Source organism: Dendronephthya gigantea, unplaced genomic scaffold (genome assembly GCF_004324835.1).
Source record: "Dendronephthya gigantea isolate DGI-Jeju-01 unplaced genomic scaffold, DenGig_1.0 000111F, whole genome shotgun sequence".
In the NCBI taxonomy this organism is placed as follows: domain Eukaryota; kingdom Metazoa; phylum Cnidaria; class Anthozoa; order Malacalcyonacea; family Nephtheidae; genus Dendronephthya; species Dendronephthya gigantea.
In genome coordinates this window covers 560,412-577,771 of record NW_021163121.1, presented here as the reverse complement: position 1 = coordinate 577,771, position 17,360 = coordinate 560,412, and the positions used below count along the sequence as shown (strand labels likewise).

The window sequence follows — 17,360 nt, the reverse complement described above, 5'->3', positions numbered from 1 at the left end:
CTATAGAATATTCATTAGGATATTCTATGGAACATTCAATAGAAGATTCTATAGAAGATGCTATAGAAGATGCTATAGAAGATGCTATAGAATGCTATAGAAGATTCTATAGAAGATGCTATAGAAGATGCTATAGAAGATTCTATCGAAGATCCTATAGAAGATTCTATAGAAGATGCTATAGAAGATGCTATAGAATGCTATAGGATATGCTACATACAGTAGCATATTCTACAGAACATGCAATTGCAATATTACACAATTAAGAAGTGCTATTCACTCTTCTGTGCAATATTACCAATATATTATGTCTAGCTATGAGAAAACATCAATGATGAAAATCACTTCAAGAATAAAAAGATATATATTAGAAATATTGGTATATATGTATCAGTACATCAAAAGTTGTGCAACATTGAATACTTTTGTTTGTAATGTATTTTGGTAATATTAATTATTGTCTATTATTCTATATGTTGGATATTTTTAAAGTGTTTGTCTGACCAGTAGCTCAGTTCATTATTTTTCGCAGGACTTCTTTTTAGCATTTTCTTAGCATTACTTGTCACACTTCAGATGCAGGACAACCATATCTTTTTGAAGTATACTCTACATTAAGGAATATGATTGAAAAACTGTTTAAAAATGCAGGACTTGTCTTACCATGCTGTGAGTGATGAAATAGTATACAATATATATTTATCTAACTGAAATAAGTTATCAGCTTACCACATATGCCATTGACTTTTTCTTTGTCAAGTTGTGGCTTGGCATCCTTCTCCTTTAATGCATTGGAGATCTTTCCTGTCATGGAGTGTGTGGACAGAACCTCCCGGCTCCACAATATACCCATAATATTGAGTACACAAAATCCTTTAAAATTAATTGCCTTTTCCTTTTAAAACCTTCTGTTGAGTCTTTGTTATTGAGACACTGGGGCATAAGGGCACCTACAAATATAATTATACCATTTTGACCTTTGGTTTATAGTATGATGTTTGGACATAAGCAAATCTGCAAATTTAATAGTAAATGCAATTTCCTTTCTAAGATATTTTAAGGTATTGGTATTTTCTATTTGTGAAACAGTCAGGTTTCATGAGTTTGATAGCTGTTTCAAAGTGGCCATTTTGAACTTGCCTTAAGTGACAGCCTCATTAAGTCTTTTAAGGTTGAAAATCACTCGAAATTTTTCCTGGCTCCTTTTTAGGCCGAATAAAAATTGGAAAAATCCTCACCACACCTTATGTTTTTAGATAAAAATTCGAAAACTTGTTTATCAATGGCTTGCTGTTCAGGATTCGAAAATTTCTATTCCGGATTAAAACTGTTCCTTTGTTGGTGAGGTGTCGTAATGAAATTTAATTTTACAATTGCTTACACAACTTAAGACAAATGCATCTGACGTAATTCCTTGCCATTGCCCAGCTACAAACGCTGGCTGTTCAGAAAGCAATTCAGTTATTTTAACGAAAGTATTGACCTGTGGCGGATCGAGCTGCATGGTGGAATTAACTCTGATTCAGCTTGTTCTGGGTGGAACTGAACTTCGCGTCTGGTCTACGCCGATACGAGTCTCTGTCGCCGAAAAAGACTGAAGGGAAGAAAGTCGTTGATTGTAATTTTTTCCGCTGTTGCCTCTCATTGAGGTTGCATGACTTGATCCTCTCGGTAGAAACGATGGGTAAAAGTGAAGTCTCTGCCGTCGGGACTTCATTAACATCATCCCTAAACAAGATTCAAATATCTGTTGCCAGACAAAGCGAGAACAAGGACATAACTTCTCCCGTTGTTTTCTCGCAAGCTTGAATAATAGCATAAATTGAGGAAGTAAATAATATCTGGCACTTTTGCATGGCACTGTCTGCTGTTCGGGTGGCTTGTTTAAGTTGCTGCCAGACAACCTTGGTGACTTGGAGCGACGAGAAAATAACAATTCTCAGGTCGCAGATACTTTTGAAGTAGCTCCTCCAGTTTAGCATTGGGTAATCAATCTGTCATAAGCTCGCTGATGAGTTCGCCAATTTCTCGTCAATTGCTGGCCCTGTTTTGTTTGCAGTAGAAAACTCAGCAGCAAGGTCGTCAAACGAACTCGAAGTGTCGGCGGTGTTCGGCTCATAAAGATAACTCTGTATCATATCAGTGTCTTAAGGCTCGACCTGTTGTTGTTGACTAGTTTGTTCATCAGGGTGATTACACGCCTCAGCTTCGATAACGTAATCTTCGAAGTGCTTCAACATATCATCTCGCATCTGTGACATCTTCTCGGACACCATGTCAGCTACAGACTCTAGCAACTGGTCTTTTAAAGGGGATAATGTACTTGTTTGATCGGTCGGGGACGGTTCTGTACATTGGTGTTCATTTCTGTCCATAAATGCAATTATATTTTTTGCCAGTACTTAGACTAAATTATCAGTTACACATGAAGTGCAGTGATCAGCAGAGGTAAACGATAACTATCTTCCATTAAATTCAGTGGCGTAGCCAGCCTGACAATTTAGTCATGCCACTGCTAAAATTATTAACTGCGATACTGCATGAGCATCAATGAGCAGTAAAATATCTGATATTATGGACCGCTGAGCGTTTTTCGTATTGCTGGGGCTCAGAACCGCGCGCCTGCTAGGAGAGTCCGGGAAAACTTTGAAATATAGGTCTCTGAAATCGCCGCAAATGCCTTTCAATTTTGGGATTATTGGAAAATAATAATTACTACGTAAAGTTACCAGCATGTTTGGCGCTCATATACCATGGATGACCATGCTCTCTAAGTGGTCAAATGCTTGTCCTATGTAAAGTTTCCAGAAGGTTTGGCCCTCATATACAAACATTAAACAATATAACATGCTTTGGTTGTGATGTCAAATATTTTGACATGGATATCCACGCTGTTTTAATGGTCAAATGCTTTGCCGTTTTTTGTAAATTCTAGAGAAATAAAAACATTCGAAATTAAAGACTAATTACGGAAAAATTATTAGTGGGGCTAAAGTCCAGCAAGCCACCCTGCTCCGCTGTCTGTGGATATGCATAGGGAAACGAAAACTTTCATTCCCCTAAAGCAAACTTCGATGGGAAACTATCAATTTCTCTCTCAAAGCTCTGTCAAGAAGCAAAATATTATGCTGAATCGATTGTATGCATGTGGAGTGCGATATAATCGAAAACAATTTTAACATGCGTGATTCTCCTTTTCTTAATGTAGTCGTTAGTCTAAGCTGAGGGATGGAAACTTAGGACATTGATCAAACCGGTGCGATGAGGTTTTGCAAAGCTAACAAGAATAACTCATACTCACTTCTTCTCGTTCTGGTGGTTTCTTTATATGGTGAATTGAATTCTTGTTCGTAAAGGTCGAGAAGCTCTCATTCCAGCCTTCATCTCCACGCTCATGTATGACATTAAACTATGCAAAATTTTCGCTCCATTAAGATTTGCTAGTCTTGATCTCACGAATCATCAAAACACTTTTTCTGTTCGAAAAGTGACAGCACATGACTATTTTCCATATCGTTTGGCAGACACACCTCTTTTAGCGTGTTATAGCTTCTCTTTACCAAATGTACTAGTTTAGAATCTGGTATTTTCGTCGCGGTTGAGCGTTTCAAGCTTGACAATATCTTGCACGATTGTATCTGATACTACTCGCAGATCCCCGTACATCGAGTCAACTTCCATGCTGCGTCATAATTAGTGCAGATGCCCCAGCAACTAATTCAAGCGGTTTTTCTTTTAAACATGTTAGTGAAAATGTTATATGGTCACGTTTGCAATATTTAGCTTCGATGACATGCTTGAAATCTGTTCGGAATATCGCGTACTCACTCAGATCTCCTGGAAACCTGAACGTCTTTTGTTTTTGTATCTTCAATGATCATGCGCTATTACCAGTGGCTGTATCTCCCCCCGTCGTACCAGGTATGACGTCTCTAAGTTAACATTGTTCTTCTCTGTTTGTTGCAATGTCGCTTACCTCAGATTGATTCACTGGTAAGTTTTCTTCCTCTGTTTCTCGGTATTTTGTTGCCCTCTGTTTGAAATTTAATAAAAATGCCCTGGCATTCTGCTAACCAAATGCTTCTTCCTGTTCCAACACGGAATCATCCTTGATTAATTTTGTAAAATCTTCTTGTTTAATAATCAATTTTCCTACATTTTTTGTATCTTAATAACCGATTGTTCAATCTCAGTAAATATTTATAACATTTATAGGGGTTGGTTATTCGCACAAATTCAGTCGGTAATTTTTGAATGTATCATGTTAACTCATAAAAATGCACGTGTCCCTGATAATTAGTTAATTGCGCATGTTTCTGGACACGAAGTCGTATCCTACCAAATAACATATCTTTGGAGGAAAATACATACATACATACACCCTGTAAACACTAGTAAATTATCCAAACCATCAACTGACGAATAGCGCACCCAAAAACGTTTTAACAATCGAGTCGAGTAGCTACTGTTAGACACAAACTTGTAACAGAAAATTTGAATTTGGAAATCGGGAAAATATCGGATATAAAGTGGAGTCACGGCGGAGAATCGAAGCACTACTTCAAGTATAGTTTGAATGGAAAAGGGATTCGGCCCAATATAAGGACTCGCTGTGTTTCAGTCTGCAGATTGTCTCATCTTAGTATAGTTTTAATTCTATTGTGACAGTCCGCAGTAATTGATCTTGCCTTTAATTTAGGAGAAAATGTCTCTTGAATGTTATAAATAGTGATAAATATAAGCGATAAATTGACCATGGAACACGAAACGCGACATAAAGAGAATGTATATTGAAAAAACCGATTCACACTCATTGAGCATTCGACTGAAAATACTGCATTGAAACGTTGTGAGAAGATTGAGATATCCAACTCAATGAGTTTGAGTGTACAGGCCTATGTCTTTGAATAATTGAATTATTTATTGTATTTGTAGCCGCTGTCATATCTCTGTTCCCTTAAATCGCAATATTACTGTTTACAAAGCTGACTTTGAGCCAGTTTTAATAATAATCTCAATTTTGTATTGTTGTTCACTCTAGATATCTATTTTGGATTGGTCATGATGTTGGAAGAAACATAATGCGAAGACACTTGGCTACTAAAAAGGAAAAACAAATATATGCTTTCAACAGAGATGAGGATTACTATCTGGCTCTGGATTACCACAGGAAGCGAGTGTACGCGTACGAGGGAAGGGGATCAGTTAATGTCATAATTGAAATGGATTACGATGGTCGTAACAGCGATCACACAACTAATTATGGCTCAGCTGTTCTTAGAGGATGGATGTCAGTGGACGTTATTGGAGATTCTCTTTACTGGAAAGAAAGAAGTTCACCCATTGTCATGAAAATGAATGTCACCAGTAGAGATATATCTCGTTATATTCCGTTACCAAAAGGCTTCAACTTGAGAAAGCTTCTCGTCGTAGACAAAGATCGACAACCTGAAGGTAAGTTCGTACATTCTGGTAAATGTTAATGTGAGGCTCACTTCCTGCATTCGTTTTTCTGGTAAAGAAACTACGAAACCGACATTAGAATAGACCTCTCAAAAATTTCGCTGTCACACACGCAGCATTTGCAGTTTTATATAAATTAAGTAGCTTTTATTATAGGTGAAACCCTTCAATTTATTTTGGTTTTTGTTTATATACACGGATATCCGACAATTTAGATTCATTATGATAAATCTAAGCCATAGCTCCTTGCCTAAGGCAAAGCATCTGACAATGCAGTGGTTATGATACAATCGAGATATGGCTTGCGATATTTTTGTTTGCCCTGTTGAACGTTACAGAAAATTATGCGGAGTTGTTTAGGCACCGATTAATTCAATCAGAGCCGCGCCACAAAAAACCTTGTTTTCGTGATATATTCAGTCAAAATTTCATTATTTCTTTCTTCTTAAAAGAATGAGCAAGAAATAAATGCAAAATACAAGAGGAAAAAACAATACGGCCACATATGCATGCAATAAAAACTCTCATTCGAGCAAAACAAGCATGAAATATCACAAAACGTTACCAACGTCAAAAAATGAAGCGTTTTTATTGCAACAGCTGATATCACTAACAGCCATACCGTGAACCTATATAAATATTATCTGTAACATTCCTCATTCTAAGGAAAAACACTTAAGGTTCCATGTCAGCGAACCACATATGCTACTATTCCGCAATATATCTCATAAAAATATATTCTGATTGATGTTTAACTCTATTATGATTAATTTCACACAGCACAACCAAACTTTGGTGTCGACACCACGCATAGGTCTGTAATAGAACTCTGGAAAAGTGGACTTTTTATTCCAGTCAGCCATCTTCAGTAAGGAACTTAAGAAAGTAACATTTTTCGAGCCAACGTGACGGTTGCAAAAAGCCTGGAAACTGCTATGCCTTTCCCCGCTAATTTCAAAGCATTTAAGCAAACTGCAGCTACGGGAGATGTCTTCGTTTCGAAAAATTAGAGAGTTTTGTTTAGTATTGTTTGAAGAAGGTGTTCTGACTGAAGAAGAGTTTATTTTATTGCACTTAGCGTACGATTCAAGGAATCCAAGGAATTATTCGGCTTTTTGTCTGGATGACATGAACGAAGGCGAATGTTTAGCAGAATATAGAGTACAAAAGTGCGACCTTGTATTTCTTCAGAAAACTCTACAAATTCCCGATGAAATTACATGCCCACAAAGCGCAACCTGTTCTGGACTCGAAGAACATGCTCTTGAACCGCCTTGCATATCCATGTCGAAACTCCGATATTATTCAACGCTTTGGCCGACGCTTTCCATCATTTCTTTGTATTTATCTTGCATCATTCGCATCATTCTAACTGTTGTTCTCCTATTTGTGATGCCGATTGCTTTTTAATTTCCTGCTCGCTCTTTTTAGCGCTATTTCCTCTCGACGAAGTTCGCTGTCTGTGCTCGATCTTTGTTTAAGGTATTCGATCAGTTTGCTGCTTCCCCTACGGGTTTTTTTCGGTTTAGAATCCGCATCCTCGGTCATGCGTTTCTTCGTTTCTCCCATACTCTTTAAAGGCTTCATTCTGATGTCTTCCGCATTTTCTTTTTCTTTTTATTTACGAGCTGTGTCGACATCAATAAAACTGTCTTCTTTAGCACACAATTCTTCGATCTTACTTTCTCTCTCTGTGTAAGGTCATCAACATCAATACGACTGGAAGCTTCCTCGTCCCTGGTTTTCTTTTTGTATTTAGTGTTTAATAGGTTTCATCGGTCCCGCACACTTCTTTTATCTTTCAATCCAAATACAGGATTTTCGATTCTGTTTATATTTTCAACGATGAAATCCCAGACTACGCCTCTATTAGGACTCTCCTTGTAAAGAAAAAGATCACTAACCAACATTTCTCTCATTAACAATGAATTGTGGTCTTTTGTCCACTCCATTGGCGTTGGTTTCGAACTTGCAGGCTTAGTTGCCATTTGTAGCCGAGTTTTAAAGCTTGTTTGCGCCACGTTTTAAAGATGACGGCAAAATAGCCCATTACATGTTGGCGCCGCCGCGTTCAAAAACGTCAGTGCTTAATTTCCCTATTATCTCATCTAAGGGAACAGATCCGTTGGCAGCTGCTAAAGTTGCTGCTCCCCTTACTGAATGCACTTTGAAGATATTTGTATCTATACCAGCCTGACCAAGCATTGAACGAATCCAGCGAGCAAGCGTTGCTTAACTGACTGGTTTAGGAGGTTTAATAAATGAAAGGAACAACTCATTTGTTTGGTGTGTTGAAGTGTCCCTAAATTCCGCCGTCGTTGAAATGTAAGGTTTAAAACATGTCACTGGACATAACCTACGGTCATCCGGAAAACATGTATAAAATGCCGAAACGGTTTCATCCGGTCGAGTTGTCTTTGTGGAGGATTCTCTCTATTATGCAGTACACGCCCTACAGCGTGGTCTAATCCACTGCGCCGAATCGACTTACTACGCTAAAGTACTTCAATGAGATACTTTTTCAGTTTTCTGATGCATGACAATCGTATAAACGTTTCATTTATATCTGATGCTGCCTTTCTTTTTGCTTTACAACCAGCATTCCCAACTTGAAGAAACTGTAAAATGTCTTACAAGAATTTCTCTTTTTGAATCGCGTGAGCTAATTTTTTACGCATAATTGGATGCTGTCCTCGCTCTGTTTACATCGCCAGTTCAAACATGGAGCTCAGAGCCTGGGTTTTAAGTCACATTTTGCGAAGACGCGTTCATCACGAGCGCAAAAAATATGCAAAGCCTATTTATCGTCGGTAGAGAATTATTCAGAGCCTTAATGAAATCAAAATTTCAAACGTTTTCAGATATTGGCTCTAAGGAAACATTTGATAACAGGAAGCATATAAAATGAAAACATCTTAATTCAGGTTCACTACACGAATTTTCTTCACGCTCTCGTAAAGTATCATTTTTTGACTCATTTCTTGCGGATAACACGATAAACACTAGACTAGTGTGGCGCCCAGCTACGCGGAATTATCTCATTGTCTGCATGTCCACTGACAATAATTTCAGTTCGTTGCGTGTTAAAGGCATACTGTAGTGATGTCCGACAAAACAGCGAAATCTCGGACTTGTTTAACAGGACACTGTATATAATTAGACGCTGTCGCGCAAAATAGTTTTCCCTGTGGTTCTACAATACAGAATCAGATTTCAGGATTCCGTTAATCTTTAGCGAAGTTCGCATAAACATCGAAGGAAAGACCAATATTTTGATGAGGTATTTTAATTGCGAGTCCATGAAAACTCTTCGATCTTTAGCTTCTGAAATCAAGTGTATTATTGAGCTTATGACCAAGGAATGTAAAGATTTAGGTGCATGTGTGGTGAAAATTTAATTTGATCTTAAAATTTCGCTAAAACTAAACAATGAATTCAAATATGGCACATTCATTGATGTATGATGGAGAAATTTTAATTTTTAGAAAAAGTGATTCTGTAAACGGGATGATCGTCAATGCATGTCAACGAGTTTCACCCTTAAAAAACCCGTCCTACCTTTTCAGTGGCTGATTTCACAAAGTTTGTCTCGCGAATACGAGACTATGTAATTTGAGGTGTGAAGATTTAAAAGCTGGGCAATTAGGATTATTAAGGTGAAAACCTAACAAGGCTAGTTCACCTAAATATGAATTTGATCTGTTGATAGCAAAAAAATTCTCATAGCAGCATAAATATCAAGTATTTGGGTTATGAATGCTATCGACCGCCAAAGAGGCTACCGACCATGTACGAATCGCTACGCTGCTGTCAACAGCTAAATTAGACAAATTATGAATATCTGAAACTTTATTCCTAGAATACTAAATTTATGGAGTATATTTTTCTTTGGCAGGAAAATGCACAAATATTTCATGTATTCACGGCCACTGTTCTAGCACAAATAGCTCAGAAATTTGTCATTGCGATAAGGGTTTCAAATATAACGGACAAGCGTGCAAAGGTATATAATAAATGAATCTAAACTATTTTTTTCACGTCTTGTATGAAATATAAAAGAAATTTAGCAAACAACACGCGACGTCCCGGACTTCGCGAAAATGGCCTGGATACGCATCTATGGTTGTGGTTACGCCATATCCACGCCATTTTTACGATGCCTTACGCGCTTCGGGGTGTTTGCTAAATTAAATTTCGCTAATACTCCGTATATTTCACCTACACGCCTAAAAACGATCAGGTTGATGTATTATTGATATGAACAGGATAGAGCAATGTTGTGCTGCCCACATTGTTCAGAGTTGTTATCAACATTGAACAATATTGTCACACCCGATTCATTTTCAACAATATTGTTCAATGTTGTCAGTTGACTAGTGTGAACAATAATGCCAGCATAACATTGCTCCATGCTGATAAAACACCTCAAATTAATATTTTGTTGATATGGTGTTTCGGCCCTGAAGTTCATAACTTCGAGATATTTTCTATAGCCTTTTTTGAATCTTGGTTTAGATATTGATGAATGCGTGCCATCTCCGTGCAATCTTACCGGTCTGGAACGATCATGCAACAACACTCCAGGTTCTTACATTTGTATGTGCAAAAATGGGTCCAATTTCAAGGAAGCAAGATGTGCAGGTATGCACATACTCTTACTTTTATATTTTGTTTCGTTTCAACCAGATTTTCATAAAAGCAAATTATACTCCCAATCAGAACAGATTATTACAACACACGTTTTAAAGACAGAATAGATTCAAATTTGCTACCAGTCATAATTGGATAATTGCAACTTGATTAAAATTCTCTGAAATATTAAATTTTCGATATATGCAGGGATGAGTTATTGCAATAATTGGCGTACATATGTTTTATGGTATTTGTTGAACTAAAACACACTTGAGGATGATTATGATAGAAAGCATCTTGTAAAACCCAACATATTATTACAGTACATTCTTGTTTCGATCTTTTTACTTCTTTAAAATTTGGTATAAAAAGAGTCCCAAGATAGGAAATTGGGTCCCAAGATAGGAAATTGAACAATAGCTTTTGCCTGACCAAGATATTGCGACATTTCATTGCACGCAATAAAATGCCTGCTCGCATCGGCATTCACTCTCTGTTTGACAATCTTGAAAAATTTTGCACCAGCTCGTGACTAATTTTTACCGTTTTTGCTTTGTAAAGTTTCTTCAAAACTTTTTTCTGTATTGCTACAGCGATTTTGCGCGCGAAATATTTCGCAAATTGTTCTGCCTTGACCTGCATTTGGTTCTTGCTCTGATTATTCCTCAAGCAGCTGAACAGTTTCAAATTCGAGTAACGCCGGGTTTCGCGCACTCACAATTTTGTTTCAGTATTTTGCATGTCATCGATCTCCGTGATCAAAATTGACCAGGACAAAGACCAGGTTCATTTTTCAGAACACTGTAGAATTTTTGTTTTTATCTGCAATTCCTGAAAAAATACTCGATGATAGTAAAAGAGTAAACTGCGTTCTAGAAATCTCTACAACAGAAATATGGTAGACGGAATGTAGCTAGAATGTTCACAGGCATTTTAAGAAGGGTTAACTCGACCATTTGTTTTGAAAATGTTGCGTATTTCGATATTTGAGCAACATAAAGTGTATATGTAAAATAATTTAAAATTCGATTCCTAATACCAATTTTATAACGGCTGCATCTTGAGCTTGCTAACATAATAATAAATACTCCATATTTGAATTTTTTATATTCAATTCGCAAATATCTAATACATCTTTATGAAAGTGGGTTGACAGAATGAATTAGATATATGAACTTAAAGATTATATCAATTCTGACCATGCTCCATTGTTAATATTTTGTTAAATCTATCAGTACACTTGCATATTACCTCTGAAATAGGAATGTATCGAAACAGTCATGACTTAACCCAGGATTATGAGCATTTCATATGCATCCTTGTTTTCATGCTACCCGAGTTGCTCTCTTTGCTGCAGACTCACAGCGCTGTGATTAGATGGGATCAAGTAACCCCGGATTACGTTTCAATATATTGTTATTTCATGAAGTAAACTCAACGAAACATTAAATACTTAACTTCATCGCTAGGATAACTCATGTCAAGTTGAAAAGTATTCTAGCCACCTTTCCGGGTTTCCACAACGAAGACCTTTTACCCGACTAATTGGTCCTTCGTGAATATATTATGGCGCCATGAGGACATAGCTGATCGCTCCTATATCGATCTTTAAAATCGTACCATCCGCATGTTATTACATTGGGTGATTTTTGGCCTGCTCCGACAATTAAAGTTTTTCGCAACTTATAATGAGAACTATGCTAATCTTGGAATTGTATTTTCGCTAAATGTTCTAAATTCCGCGAAGGACCCCGCGACGGGTTGCAATTTTCGCGGCATTCCCAGTTTAATTTTGTTATTATTATTATTTAAAGAAACTAACATTGTAACCCATAGGTTAAATTGCGTTAGAATTTACATACAAACGATATATTAAAAGCTATTTAAGTAAAGCTACTATACTAGACTATATTAAAAATTTAGAAAATTGAGGAATATTAAAATAATTGTTTTAAAACTCTTTGTGAAAAGATAGAGTTTTTAAATCGTTCGGTATGGCAGCGATAATGATTATATAGATTGTTATAGCGTAGTTCATAGTTAGTCACTCTCTTTGCGGGCAGATACTCTTCAAAGTAGGCACTATCAATATTATGTTGGAAGAACCTAGTTGAAAGATTCTCTCGACGACCCTGCAACGTATCAAGATTCAACTGTTCCAATGCATCAGCATAAGTATAGTGATGCAAATAATTCTCAAGACACGCTTTTGAAAACTTTCAATCTCATCGCTTACATAGGTAGGAATATTATAATGCCAAACTTGTGCAGCATAATCCAAAACTGGTCGAATTATTGTGGTATACACAGTGATCAATGTTGCCTGATCCGCTTTTGCCCGTTCCAACAAGTGTAACATATAAAGTCTTTTACTCGCTTTTGTAAGTATATTATGGATATGCTTGTTCCATTTTAAGTCATTTTGAATAGTGAGACCCAAAATTTCAACTGAACTGACCATTTCGACTGGTAATTCTTCTATGAGCAATGGCGTAAAAGATGATTTCTCGTTTGAAAACGGCACTATTAGTTCTTTACACTTGGACACAATAAGTTTTATATGATTTCGTGTCGTCCAATTCGCAATTTCGTCCACTAGGAGTTGTAAAGTGGTATTGGATTGAGGTGTTACAGTCTCACTACCCGTAACGTCATCGAGATACTTCCATCTGTCATTCCACTCAGCCAAAAGATCATTCACCATAACCAGAAAAAGAATCGGACCTAAAACTGTACCTTGGGGAACGCCAGCGTTAATAGCACGCCAATCAGAAACACATCCATTTAGTTTGACACGCTGCTTTCTATCGGTCAAAAAACTTCGAACCCAATTCCTCAAAATCAGTGGAATTTCCAAATTAGCCATTTTTTCGAGCAAGATATGATAGTCGACTCGATCAAAAGCTTTGGAGAAATCGATAAGAAGTACTCTAACCGAGTTGCTGGTCCCATCAGTTTCATGCAACAGATGGTGAATAAGGGTGACCAATGCATGCGTAATAGATAAGCCATTCAAAGATCCAAACTGCCGCCTGTCGATTCTATCACGTATACAATTGAGAACCCAATCGGCAACAAAACGCTCGCAACACTTTGATAACGTTTGAGTAAGGGAAATCGGTCTCAAGTCCTGGTTAACATCATTAACATTATGTGATTTCTGGATAGGGATAACATTAGCACGCTTCCAACGACTTGGGACGTGTTCAGATTGGATAGACGCATTAAAAATTGATGTTATCGCCAAAGCCAGTAATGATGAATAACATTTCAATACCCATTTCGGGATATCACCCGGGCCAGAGGACTTGGAGACATCCAAAGAGGATAACACGTTGAAAACCTCCTCCTCCTTAATTATATACTCTGTAGGAAGATCGCCAACGTTGCTGTTTGTAGGAAGTTGTTGGAGAGGAGCATACTCTTGGGAGATCTTAGAAAATTCATCATTAATTTTATTGGCAAGTGCGGCGCCAGTCAGTGGTTGATTATCAGTACCCATAACTTTAAAAAGAAAAAAAGTCCCATAAAGGACTTTGAGTCCTTTTGTTGTATCCTGCTAATTTTTTAACTGAGTCCCACCACTTTTTTGGATTTGGATTTGACGCAAGGTGGTTAAGTTTCCTTTCAAAATAAGATGATCTGAGTTTTGACACTTCTCTCTTCACTCTATTGCGCAACTGCTTATACACGAAAGAATTTCCTTGATGAAACGCTTTTTGTCTATCACGAATCAATTTCTTAAACTTAGCAGTTATCCAAGGCTCATCGCGATTGTGAATTTTTATGAGCTTTAATGGAAAGAAAATATCTATCCCTGCTTCAATAGTGTCATGGAAGATGTTCAATTTGTCTTCGCAAGAAGTAGTGTGGTTCAATGGAGACCAATTAAAGTTTGATAACCACGTTCCAAAAGCGTTTATCGCTGACGTATTTCTTTTCCTAACCGAAAGCTTTCTTACACCATTCTCGCGATCGCTTAAACCAATTAGTGGTAGGATTTGGGGAGCATGGTAGCTAGCAGAGAGGTTTGTAAGGACATAATCAAGTATTGCGTTTCTTCTAGTAGGATGCTTAACGATCTGTTTCAAACTGAAGCGCCGACACAGCCTGGAAATAGGACATCGATTAAAGTCACCGACCACAAGCCCGCCAGCATGCGGGTGTTTTACCAAAACTAAATCCAATGTCGTTGATATATGTTCAATTAGCGAGTTTGGGTCGTTTGATGGAGCATGGTAAATAACACATACGATTATTGAAGAAATCCCACGAGGTAACTTTTGAGGTCTAATATGCAACCATAAAGATTCAAACGACTCATCAAAGAATTCATTTAGTACGTTGACTGGGACACTCGATTTAATAAAAGCGCACACGCCTCCGCCGATTCTTGAAAATCTGTCACGTCGAATCAAAGTAAAACCATTTATCACAACGGCTGCATCATCAATACGGTCTGTCAGCCATGTCTCAGTAAGTTTGATCTGGGTTCGTATGTTTTTGTCCTCTCTTCCTCCGAACATCACTTCTACATTTAGAAGAAGTATGTTTGACATACGAATCTGTGAATTTACCATGCAAGTAAAAAAAATAGGTACGCAATGCGTACATGTGGGTAGCCTGTAAAACATTATTAATGTGATAAAGCTGCTATAGTGGCGAGTAAATATCAACTGATGCAATAAAATATTATTTTCTAGTCCATAAAAAACGGAATAAACACCCTATAGTTAGCTGGTTGAGTACAGTTATAACGAAGTTGATTTATTACGCAATCTATATATTATAATATTTTATTGTATTAAATACATTTTAGGACAGATCAAAACATATATAAAAGCATTTTTCAAGAGATAGGAAATGAAATTTTTTCAAGCAGAATAGGTGAACAGAACAAAAAGGAGAGTAAGGTTCTGGGATGGTGGCACACATCATCTGATAACATAAAGCTTAGTTTAGAAGGAGAAAGATCTTAACAAAGATTTCAATGAGGATAAACTACTTGATTTGCCCGGTCATTTTACAGTCACATAACAAAGAGTCCAAAATTGTTTCAAACGTTTCGCATTAACATTTTTTAAGGACTTATATCTATGTATCTGAACATTATTTTAAAGATTTTTGATCAGTTGAAATGCACTTTTGTTAACAGTTTTGTTTTTTGAACTCCAAAGAATTTGGTTTAATAGCCGCATGTCCACAAGGAAGAAATTGACAAGTGAGATATCGCATTATAATTTATAAAACAGGGCAACTTGTTACTACCATGTGCAATAAGGTGATGTATTTGGTTTAATAGCTGCATGTCCACAAGCAAGAAATTGACAGGTGAAATATTGCATAATAATTTTTAATTTATTAAACAGGGCAACTTGTTACTACCATTTGCAATAAGGTAATGTATTTGGTTTAATAGCTCATAGCTGCATGTCCACAAGCAAGAAATTGACAAGTGAAATATTGCATTATAAATTATAAAACAGGGCAACTTGTTACTATTTATTTCCTATTAGTGTAACTTTGTAGTTGTAGATTCAACGCTCACCGATCACCGCTTTTTCGTCTTTAAAGTACTCAACTTCGCTTTAAAATTTGACAAACGTATTAACGTAACTTCGGTTGCTTCCGTCCTTCCAAAACAACGAAATTTTCCGGAAGTAGAACGTACTGTTCGTCATCTTTCGTATATCCGACGATTGCCGAAGATGTGGCACCCACAAACATACATCCGGACACTTTTTCGACTACATAGTGGTTAGCCGCGCATCCGCAGGCTACCCACAAAAACTATGGATTGCGCAACATCAGTGCATGGACCTGGCTCTAACATGCATGACTTTGTGCGATAAAATTTTGTCATTTAACGAGGATGATGCTTCAAAGTTAGTCAAATTTAAACTAAATGAAAATTTAGGTTTTGAAATAAAATCTCAATTTGTCTTCGAAGGTTTATAACCAGCAGCAGGAGAACTTTAATGCGTGTATAAGCGCCAATCAGAATCTGATTCAATTTCCAGCGGTGAAAGAATGCGGTTCTTGACTAGTTTCTTTTAAGACACAATTATTTGGTTATCACCAGCCATTGCAGCCTAAAAAGATGTTGCTGTAGAAAGCTAAATAACTTCTCTTTCAATCGTTGGACTCAATACTTAATAAATTATTATCAAAATTAGTTATAAACTCTTCACTCTTAGAAAAAGCGCAATAGTGTAATTTCCAACTCCCATGCAGGCAAATAAATAATTCTCCTTATCTTGCTTTGTAAAATTTAACGCATATATAACCGTTAAGGTAATATATAGGTATGAGAAAAAGTGACCAAGTAAAAAATCATGTTACTGTACATGCACATAAAAAGGTGAAATGATAAGGACGGACAAATCGTTGAGGTTGCCTACATTAGGCGTTGATTTGCTGGCGAGATCTATATATATATATATATATATATATATATATATATATATATATATATATATATATATATATATTTATATATATATATATATATATATATGTATATATATATATATATATATATATATATATGTATATATATATATATATATATATATATATATATATATATATATATAAATATATATATATATATATATATATATATATATATATATATATATATATATATATATATATATATATATATATATATATATATATATATATACACCCGTTTGCAAAAACGTTGGCCGCAGATAGATAGATAGATAGATACCCGAAATCTAATTAGAATTGCATATGTTGTGTAATATGATTGAAATCCCATGCAAATGTATTCATATGCAATTCTAATTAGACTTCAAGTATCTATCTATCTATCTATCTGCGGCCAACGTTTTTTCAAATGGGTGTATATATATATAAATATATATATATATATATATATATATATATATACACCCATTTGCAAAAACGTTGGCCGCAGATAGATAGATAGATAGATATTCGAAATCTAATTAGAATTGCATATGTTGTGTAATATGATTGAAATCCCATGCAAATGCAATCATATGCAATTCTAATTAGACTTCGAGTATCTATCTATCTATCTATCTGCGGCCAACGTTTTTGCAAATGGGTGAATATATAAATATATGGGCAAATATATATATATATATATATATATATATATATATATATATATAATATATATATATATATATATATATATATATATATATATATATATATATATATATATATATATGAGCTGAGGCCTTTTTTGGTCCCCAAGAATGTGATAA

At 36.0% G+C, this 17,360-nt stretch overlaps 1 protein-coding gene across 1 annotated transcript in view; it reads left to right on the top strand.

Annotated features, from left to right (window-relative positions):
* LOC114535148 (pro-epidermal growth factor-like) overlaps nucleotides 1-17,360 on the top strand; it is a 28,795-nt gene that overhangs the window by 3,916 nt on the left and 7,519 nt on the right. Inside the window, exons 2-4 of the mRNA XM_028556528.1 lie at nucleotides 5,042-5,454; nucleotides 9,359-9,466; nucleotides 9,979-10,104. Of these exons, the coding sequence (XP_028412329.1) occupies nucleotides 5,042-5,454; nucleotides 9,359-9,466; nucleotides 9,979-10,104 (647 nt within the window). The remainder of the gene's footprint in view (nucleotides 1-5,041; nucleotides 5,455-9,358; nucleotides 9,467-9,978; nucleotides 10,105-17,360) is intronic.